This window comes from Centruroides sculpturatus, unplaced genomic scaffold, assembly GCF_000671375.1.
Source record: "Centruroides sculpturatus isolate CEXI.00-Female unplaced genomic scaffold, Cexi_2.0 scaffold31, whole genome shotgun sequence".
In the NCBI taxonomy this organism is placed as follows: Eukaryota; Metazoa; Arthropoda; class Arachnida; order Scorpiones; family Buthidae; genus Centruroides; species Centruroides sculpturatus.
Genome location: NW_019384496.1, coordinates 1,375,013 through 1,386,043, shown reverse-complemented (window position 1 = coordinate 1,386,043; position 11,031 = coordinate 1,375,013). Strand labels below are relative to the sequence as shown.

Sequence of the window (11,031 nt, the reverse complement as noted above, 5' to 3'; positions counted from 1 at the left end):
ACATAAAATCATATTAAAATATATACATTTACAAGTATATACTGTATTTACAGTACATGCATTCGTAAATTTAGATTACTTTTTTCTGTACTATATTAAAAACTAAAATTTATTTGTTTGTAAGCTTAAAATAGATTCTTATTAACCATATATTATTAAAAATGCATTAATAAATAAAATACAGAACGGGGAATGGTAATTTATCGTTTAGCCTAGTCACAAGTAGACTCTGAGACAAGTAAATTTGACTTACGGCGCCTCTCTTGGCCAATTACCAATGTAAGGCGAGGTATACCTGTACAATATCATCAAAAATACAGTTTGCTACTGACAACATACAAACATGGAATCATTCATATACATTATTTTCAGTGAGAATAGTCACAGTACAGCAAATTTTCACTTAATGTCATCAATAATTTCTTGGAAAATCAAATGTTAAGCAAAATAAAGTATAATGAAACCAATTTTACCATAAGGTAAATGATATAATTTGGTTATTCTTCTTCTATCTTGTTTTTAATTGTATTGTTTTTGCAACCTCCAGCATTTATTTACCACGTCATGTAACCAATTTTACTGTTTATAAAGAAAATTCAATAATAATAATTGTAAATAGTAGAGGGGTTGTGGCTGACATTTTCAGCCCAAAATGTGAATGTCGGACATCGAGTGCTGCCACCTGGCAATTCTAGAAGATTGACAATGGCATTCGCTACGTCTAGCATGGAGAGTAGAAGTTTAACTTAAACTTTTTCATTTTTTTTTGTGTTTTGGGTTAAAATTATGATGTATTTTATTAAAATAATGACTATTTAAGCATTTATGAATAATATTGTAAAGAAACAGATGATTTGAATCCAGAAATTATTTAATTATTCAATGCTTTTGCAACTGATGTGAAGTGCCTATAGAATTTACATATATTTCTGTTCATAATAGCTTATCATAATTCTGTAGGAGTAGATTTGTACTTTCACAGCATCTTCTACCATCAACAGCACAATACATTTGTAAATTTTCTAAAAATAATTTCCTGAGCTGCTTTTGGATTTACATAAGCCACTACTTCCCTCGACAAAAGTACTGTATAAGGTAGTCCTATCGTATGGTAGGAGACACGATGCTAATTAAAAATAATTATTTAGTGTTATTGCACATACTATAAATACTTTAAAATAGTTTAATTTGTTTAATTACATTCGCTAGTAACATTCACCGTTGTTAAATGTTTCTGCCATTTTTCAACAATATATCCCATGATTTAGTGCGCGATGTGAATGTGTGGCACGTGTTTTACTTGGAGTTCAAACGTCAAACATGTATTTCTGCTTGCCATACAAGTTTAACGTTTGAACTTCAAACACAACCTCTCTAATTACAAATGAGATGTTAAATTTCAGAAACCTACATATCTATAAGAAACAATTTCAAGAGAAACAGGAAAAACCTGTACGAAGTTTCTGAGCTGAGATAAAATTTGATTTCTGTTATTATTAGTAAGCTTGAGATAGTGTCCCAATCATATGCAGACAAACTGGCTGCTAAAATATGTGAATTCAAAAAATTGGAGGTAGGCATGTTGGGGTATGAAGTTCCTATCAGAGATATGTTGCCTTTTGAAAGTCCATTATTACTGGCTCCATTTTCTTCAGTTCATTATTATAAAATAGCAACAAATCACCACCACAATAATTATTTAGTATATTGCAACTTGGGCTGCATTTAATATTGTGAACATGGAGATTAATTTTATGTTCACAATATTAAATGCAGCCCAAGTTATTCAGCTCAAGTTGCCACAATGTTTGCATTTGGTAGTAGCCCCAAGTCTCCATTCGTGCACTATGGTGGTTGTGTCTCGATAGCTATAAGGGTGTGGGAGATATGGGGGCTTAAAGTGGTTGACTTTGAAGATTTTCTATTTCGATTTTAAAAATGTTTGAACCGTTTTAAATTCAAATTTGTATTCGAATTGGTTCGATTATAGAACGATTGTAAACATTCCAGAAAATTGATCAAATTGAAAATAGTTCGTTTGACTGGACGTAAAAATNCAATTCATGATTAATAAAAATAATAAAATTTTACTTACAAATTAAAATCAGAAAAAATTTAACAAAGCTATAAACTGTGGCACCGCGAACGTCTAGTCTGCTCTAGTACACCGATAGTGCTACTTGTTCATAGATGGTGTGTATAATTGAATTAAGTCGTATACCGAACAAAAGTTGTATACCAAGCAAAATTTGTTTCGTCCAAACAGGACGTATTCCGAATTGGATGTATTCTAAAGCAGACATATACCGAGGTACCACTGTATTTAATTGAAATATACATAGCAATAATCATGTTGCAGACAGAGTGAGAAATAAGTAAACAACAATTCAAATCGGTGTGCATGATCGCCTGCGTGGCACATAAATTCTCGTGCGTGGCAACAATTTGAGCAGTGCGCGGCTGCGCAGCTTAGAGGGAACATTGCTCAGGATATAAATTCAGAATACAGTTTACCGAAACTGACACTTTTTAGATACACTAACAAAAAAAACTTTATCTCTCTAGTTAAAAGAAAAACATCTCCAACGTTCTTTTTCTTCCTTTTTTTTTTTTTTGAATCATTCTTTTTCATTTCGCCACTCTCTGCACCATGGTGCTCATCTCCCCTGGAGCTGGCACGACACTGCCCTCCTCTTAAGGCATGCTCATCCTGAGCATCGTTAGACCCATAGTACCGCGCAAAATGATCCACATGAACAATCTTGGGTGCAGTTCTCGACTTCTTCTGTTTTCGGTAGGTGACATCGTTGATTCTAGTCATGACACGATATGGCCCGTCCCATTTAAGCCGTAATTTAGGGGACTTTCCCTTGCTGCGCACAGGATTATGTAACCACACTAAGGAACTCTCTTTGAAGCCTTGATTGTTCATCTTCCAGTCATATTGGGTCTTCATCCTTTCAGACATTTGTTGGCTGGGCTGTTGGATTGGTTATATACATCATTCATCTTATGACATAAATTGTCTGCCTAGTTGGTCATGCTATGTGGACTATCGGGTGGGGTACCGGTAATTAAATCTGTGGGCAATCGTAGTTTTCTTCCAAAGTTAGCAAAGGCTGGCGTCACAGACATACTTTCATGGACCACGCTTCAGTATGCCAACAAAAATGGTTGAATGTGTTTGTCCCAGTCTCTTTGCTGAGTCTCTATGATTTTTGCCAGGTACTGTACCTTCCAATGTCTGATTAAATCGTTTGGATTGTGGATGATACGAGGTGGTTCTGGTTTTGTGGGTACCCATCACATGGCATGTCTCCTGAAATGTTTGGGACTCGAAATTCTTGCCTTGATCACAGTGAATCTCTAAGGGTATTCCAAACCGAGAGAATACTTCGTGGACTAATTTATCGGCCACAGTTACCGCTTCTTGATTGGGAATGGCGAAGACCTCTAGCCATTTAGTAAAGTAGTCCATGACAACCATGAAGTACAGGTTTCTCTTTTTACTTTCAGGAAACGGTGCTGCAACATATAACTCTATTCGTTCCCATGGGGCTCCAACATTGTACACCCTTAATGCACCTCTACTGCGAGTTTGAGGTACCTTCACAGCCGCGCAATAGGTACATCTGCGACACCATTCCTCCATATCATCACGACAGTGGATACAATAAAATCTCTTGCGGATCTTCAGTAAGGTCCTCTTCACCCCCAATTGGCCTCCAGAGCAGCCATCGTGGTACAGTTTTAGGACCTCTGGAACTTTTCCTTTGGGAACAACCATTTGCAGGTGGTAGCTGTCCTCTTGGGTATTTTCCCACTTATGGCACATTATCCCATCATCCTGTAAGGTCAAGCTGTTCCATTGTGCCCAGTAGCTCTTTGTAACTGGACTCAGAGCTGCAACATCACTCCAGTTGGGCCTAGGAGCATCAGCCTTCAACCACTCGAGGATCAGCTTAATGTGTGCGCTCTTATCCTGAGCCTGTTGTAAGGTTTCCTTCCACTCGTTACTGATCTCCATTTTTAACATTTGCACAGGAACAATTTCTTTAGCCTCTTGTCTGACACAATGCATACAGTCATCTGCACAAGGCCTTCTCGACAAGGCATCAGCATTACCATGCGTTTTCCCTTTACGATGTTCAATCACGAAGTCGAACTCCTGTAGCAGCTCTATCCACCTTGCTACTTGTCCTTCTGGATTCTTGAAATGTAAAAGCCACTTCAACGCAGCATGGTCTGTACGCAAACGGAATCTTCGTCCCAGCAAGTAATTCCCTTCTCATCACACAGTAATTCCTTTCCGGTTTGGATAAGACTTTGCTGAAGTGGGCTATAATCAATTCTTGATCTCCTTTTCGTTGAGACAAAACTCCACCAATATCCGTGTTATTCGCATCTGTGGCAACTATAAAGTCATTTTCAGTGTCAGGGTTCTGTGTCAACTATAAAGTCATTTTCAGTGTCAGGGTAGCCCAAAATTGGCGTGTTGCACAGACACTCCTGTAACTCCTGGAATGCAATATCACAACCCTCGTCCCAGCAGAATCGTCTCTTCTCTTCCGTAAGCTTATGCAGTGGTTTGGCAATATCAGCAAATCCTTCACAAACCGACAATAGTAGGAGCATAAGCCCAAGAAAGCTCTAACTCCTGTCTTGTCTTTTGGAACTGGCCAATCTTTTATGGAGACGATTTTATCCGGGTCTGTCTGCACCCCCTTTTCCGAGACAACATGTCCCAAGAATTTAACTCGCCGTCTAAAGAAGGCACATTTTTTTGGACTCAATTTGAGATTGGCTCCTCGTATTTTCAATAGCACTTGTTCCAGGTTTTGAAGATGATCCTCAAATGTGCGGCCCATGATAATTATGTCATCCAAATAGACAAGACAGGCGTCCCCACTCAATCCAGTGAGTACTAGCTCCATAAGTCTTTCAAAAGTAGCTGGGGCATTGCACAGCCCTTGCATTTTCCACAGCATGTCCCTTGCATTTTCCACAGGAAAGGGTTTGTGGCAATTCAGTCTTCTCTTTGTCTCTAGGGTCTATTTCCACCTGCCAGTAGCCACTTTTTAGGTCCGGGGTAGTGAACCACTTCATTCCTGTCAATGTATCCAATGTATTGTCAATCCTCGGTAGTGGATAGCTGTCCTTCTTTGTAACGTTGTTCAGTTGACAATAGTCCATGCAGAAACGCATGCTGCCATCCTTCTTCTTTACCAGGACCACAGGTGAACACCATGGACTAGAAGAGGGTTCTATAATGCCATTCCTTATCATTCCCTGAATCATGGCATCCACCTCTTGTTCACGTGCCATCGGTAGCCTTCTTGGTCACTGACGGATTGGTAACTCATTCCCTGTATTTATTTTGTGTCGAACCAATCCCGTCTTCCCTATATCAGCGTCGCTTGATGAGAAAATGTTGGCATATTGAAGCAATATGTTTTTAGCTTTGTTTAGTTCCTCTTCCAACAAATCCTTACGACATTCCTCCAGAAGCGTCAACACATTGAATACGGAATGTTTCATGTTGGTCGCAGTAGATTGTTCTTGGCATTTACGCATCCAAGCAACTTCTTCACAGGTGCCCATTAAAATGCCTTTTCCAACAACCTGTTCTCTATCATCCGGATTTAGAACATGTACTGCCGAAATGTTTGTGGCCCTCACCAACGTTCGCACGATCTTCCATGGTAGGCCACTGTCTAAACCCTCTGTGAGGACACAACGATTCTTCTGGCCAGCGTTATCTGGTAGTCTAACTGGTACAATAGTTTCTGACCTTGGGGGAAGAACAATTTTATTCAAGCAGTGTGCTTCACCCAATGATGCACCTTCCATAAAGAGTTCTGCCAAACCACATTTTAAGACTCCCTGCTTGACATCAATCTCACAATGATGTTCTCTCATGAAATCCAAGCCCAGAATGCAATCATCCCTTATATCGGCAATGATAACATTATGCCAATAAATCTTGTTGCCTAGTTGCAATTCCACCTCCTTCTCACCTCAGATGGATATGTGCTGACCAGTTGCTGTTATAAGACGAATACGATCATGTCCACTGAAGTAGTCCCCACTGATTTGCCAACTGATGACTGTGCAAGAAGCTCTGATGTCCAATGTCAGCTTACATGGTGTTCCATTAATTTCACCTTGGATAATCAGGCTATTCCCATCATGGCTTGGGAGATCAAGATTCCTGGGGCTCCCTCAGAACCAGCCAGCACCTGCCCCGCAGTCCTGGTGTTTACTCATTTCCCTGTTGCCACTGCAGCTGTGTGGTGGTATCAGCCGCCTCTACCTTCTGAAATCCATCCACCTTTCGGTCTCTCCCAAGGTGCCCTCGCTTTGGGCAATTCATCTGCAGGTGGCCCCTTGCTCTACAGTAGTAACACTGTAGAGCAAGTAACCTGTCGTTACAACCTCCCTAACACGATGGGATTGATCACCACCTGCTGTCGCTGTTGGCTTCATGTACGAATCCCTTCAATGTCTTCTTTCGGCATAACCGGCATGATTCATATCACACTCCTGATACCAATTTGTTATGAGCTGTGGGGCTCGGGATATACATTCAGAATACAGTTTACCGAAACTGACACTTTTTAGATACACTAACAACAAAAACTCTCTCTCTTGTTAAAAGAGAAACATCTCCAACATTCTTTTTTTGAATTGTTCTTTTTCTTCTGAATCATTCTTTTTCATTTCGCCACTCTCCGCACCATGGTGCTAGTCTCCCCTGGAGCCGGCACGACAATGTATTGTCTATTATTGACAGACAAAATATTTAAATCCATAAATGTCATCTATTTTTTATATATATATGGAAGATACTTATAGTATTTTTATAGGAGCTGGGCATGGTTGTAACAGGGTTACTATAACAAACATTATGACTATGAATGTAATTGACAGCCTACTATTCATTGTTGGCAATAATGCTATCTATATTTTTGTGGTGGGATCCATCAATCAAATGCACACATGGGCATTGGATATTGTAGATTTACTAAGTTTGATAAGTTTACTTTTATTGTATGTAAGAAACAATATTTTTCAAAAAATAATTAATCATAATATCATTAGCATAGCATTACAAAGAAAATAGCATTTAAGAGAGGAATATTTGAGCTGTTAAATAAGCATGAGCTTACAGGTATCACAATATCCTGACCATAAAATAAATGTTCAAACATGGCCACAGTTCATGTGGGCATTTTTCAACACATTACAACCAACATGTGGCTATATGTTGTTGAGTATACTTTAGTGTATCTTCAAATGAATCTTTCCACCTCGTCCCACAAATGGTTGATGGGGTTGAGATCAGGTGACTGAGCCAGCCAATGAAGCAACTGGAACTCAGAATCATGTTCATTGAACCAATATGAGACCAACTGAATATTGTGACAGAGTGCAGTGTCCAGTTGAAAGGGCCCTGCTACAGTGTTCCCTGATCTTTGTTAGGGAACACTGTAGCTGTAAATGGGTGCACTGGTTGGCAACAATATTGAGGTAGGCTGTGGCATTAAGCAGTGAGCGACAATTATAGTCGTCAAACTCTTTTGGGGGTATCGCCAAAAACGAGCCTAAAACTACTGCGAAAAAAAATTCATATAAAAAAATGAATTATGTAACAACAAAAAAAGACTTTTCTTTACTAGAAATAACTGTTTACAAAATATTTTTCTGAAACAGTAATGAGAAAAAAATGCACCTGCATTGTATTGAGCTGCAATCTGTTGTGTTGTCACCCTTCTGTTGCTGCAAATGATTTATGCCAGTTGCCTGTTACCTCTTTGATCCACAAGCCTTTTCCATTCAGAGTTGTGTTTAATGCTTGATATTTTTTGGTCCAATTGTCATTCTCTGAACACCTGAGATACATGAGAAAAGCAGAGGATGTTAGCAGTTTCCAAAATACTGAAACAAACTCATTCAGCCTAAGATCATACTTCAATCAAAGGCATTTAAATCTTTTGTCTTACACCCATGTTCAGGCTGTACATGGGATGAAATAGAGAGACATTCAGGAAATTCAATACAACAAAAATTCTTTGAAAGATCTGAAATGAAATTACCAAAAAAAAACATTGTTTCTTCAATGCCTAAGAGTCTGCAGGCTATTACAGAATTAAAAGGTGCTCCTACAAAATACTCACATATCTTAAATATATTATTCACACTATATTCATATTGTGTAGGAAACCAAAAAAAAAACTTTTGTGACATCACATTAAGCCAAAATAAGCCTTTTGATGTTGAATTTATTTATTGATATTTATCTGTCAATCTTTAATGCACTGTAAAAATATGAATGTACTTGCAGTTTTGCAAAAAAAAGGTTTAATGTGGAATGAGACACTGGTACAGAAATGACTGTTACTCTCATCTCCAAATTTAAAAATTATTATTTTTTTTTACTACAAATATACAGTGGCGCTCAAGGCGCCAACAATATTCTTTTATTGAATCTTTCTTTATTCTTTTCCTGAAGTGAAGAGTGAAGAAAGATTCAATAATATATATATATATATATATATATATATGTGTGTGTGTGCGTGTGTGTTCAAATTTGTTGTGCAAAGCAAAGCCTTGGATCATAAAAGAAAACAGAGCTTTAGATTAAACACAAAAGATTGAGATTTTCCATCTTTAATCTGACAAATTACAGTAAACTCCCCCGTTAATCTTCAGGCTTATGATTCGTATCGTAAGCCTGAAGATGGCCTATAATAAGTAGGTTGAAAATGTTTGAGAATAAAGTAATTTATGCTTGGCAAAAAAAAATCAGGTGTGTTGTTATAATTAGTTACATTTGCTGAGAAAGAGGTGATGGTACTTGGACTAGTAGAGGAGCATTCTCAAAGATGTGTTAGTTTTAATCAAACTGTTTTAAAATAAAAAAGAAAAAACTTTTTCAGTTGACGATAAAATATTTTTAATAAGAATGAGAAAGGCACAAGTTATTTTTCTTCAAACTTTACTCACTGTTAAAGGTGTATTAATTAATAGTTTATGTTAAAATCAGTTAAAGATTTAACATAATCCAATATCTATTTTTATTCGTTGCTGGGTGTGCCTGTGCCTATTAGTTTCATGAGAGGGTGTAACTATTATACTGAACATTTTGGAGGATATGAAGCAATATTATATTTAATTTTTTTATATTTTTTAAAATATGAACAAAGAGGAAATTAATGTTAGAACTTTTTATTCAATAAATGTAGTTATAAAGCATCTAGAATAGTGATTCCCAAACTTTTTTGAGCCATTGCCCCCTTAGTTTCATAAACTTATACCCAATGCACCATAACTCATTTTTCCTTGAGTGAGAAAGGCTTGGAAATTTCCAAGCCTTCCACATTCTTGACAGATCTATTTTGTTCTACTATTCTTATCTTCTAAAAAACAGTCATCTATTTCTTCAGCTGATTGTTTGGAGTCACTGTCATGATTATCTTCTATAATTTCCTGCTCTTTTGAATCTTCTGGATTTCAATGTCATAATCAATCTTTTCTATCAATTTCCTCACTTGTTCTAAAGCACATCCAATTACTCTTTAAAGGCATTTTTAAAAATATACCAAACAGCTTTCAACTAATACCAAGTCTAAGAATTTATTGAAACCTACAACATATAAAGATATTTTATCTTTATATGTTGCATAATCTATTGCATATTTATGTAATAGATTATGCAACATTACATAATCTATTGCATATTTATGCAATAGATATGTAAAAAGTAAGCTACTCTTTCAAATACATTAAAAAAATAAAATCAATTGCAAATTATACTTACATTGCAATAGGTATAGTGACAAGTAACTGCAGATATAACACCTAATTTAAAGCTCAAATAAATAAATGGTTAGAAATAGGAAAATAGGTTGACATATAGATAGTGGCATATGCTATGAATAGGGAATACTGAGCTGCATTTCTGCATCACCTTGTACATCTTAAACAAGACATCAACATTATGCAGCAATTTGTTGTGGGTGTGCCCTCCAAAAGGTTAAAGGAAAACTGTCATTATAGCAACACTTTACATAACCTATTTTAAGAATTTGTGAATTTTACTTCCTTATTACAATAGATTTTAATTATAAAATTTTATGGTCTTGGTAACTGTCACTAAATATGTATTGTTAGGTAAATAAAATCATCTTTTGATTTAATTGAAAATAAATATAAAATAATTTTCTCAGACTAGTATTTTTTTGTGTCATATTTAATGTTACTAAAAATAAAATATTGAGATTGTTTCAGATAATTATTATATTGATTACTTTGAATATACATTCTATATTTAGTATAAAAATTTTAAAAATTTATCATCCTCAAATAGTAATGTTTGGAAGAATTTTTGAATACAGATTTTCTAGAAACACAAATGAAAATATACAAATGTTTTTACTATAAAAGAAAACTGTAAATAATTCATTAATAATTTCTGCCTTTTTAAATTTATAGACAAGTTGTGATGCTCTTAACACAAGTTCGAGCTGGAGAAAACTACACAATAGTTCTCAGACTGACTCATTATTTATTTGGTAACAAAGTTGTTCAGAAAATTTTACCACCAAGAATCAAGCACAGTCCAAAAATTAATTCAGAACTAGCTGGATTACATGAACCTAAACCATTATTTTGATACTCAAAAATTGTGTGACATTACTGTATATAAATTTTAATTAATTTGAAAATAAAATTAACTTCTTGTATTCATTTTGTAATGTACTGCATAAAAGAAACCAAATACAGATATACCTCGACTTACATCGTTTTAAGTTACGTCATTCCCGATTATACGTCATTTGTCAAAAAAGTATGTGGAAAAATAAAAATCAAGTTTAAGTCATTTTATTCGACTTTACATCTGTCCGCCACAAATATTTAGTCATAATATCACTAGAAAAGCGTTTAAAGTACATAAAATCATATTAAAATATATACATTTACAAGTATATACTGTATTTACAGTACATGCATTCGTAAATTTAGATTACT

General features: G+C 35.8%; 1 protein-coding gene across 1 annotated transcript in view; it reads left to right on the top strand.

The window, feature by feature from the left end:
* LOC111621926 (calpain-D-like) overlaps nt 1-10,790 on the top strand; it is an 83,742-nt gene extending 72,952 nt beyond the window's left edge. Inside the window, exon 13 of the mRNA XM_023364177.1 lies at nt 10,495-10,790. Coding sequence (XP_023219945.1) covers nt 10,495-10,675 — 181 coding nt within the window. The 3' untranslated portion in view covers nt 10,676-10,790. The remainder of the gene's footprint in view (nt 1-10,494) is intronic.
* Nucleotides 10,791-11,031: the final 241 nt, after the last annotated feature.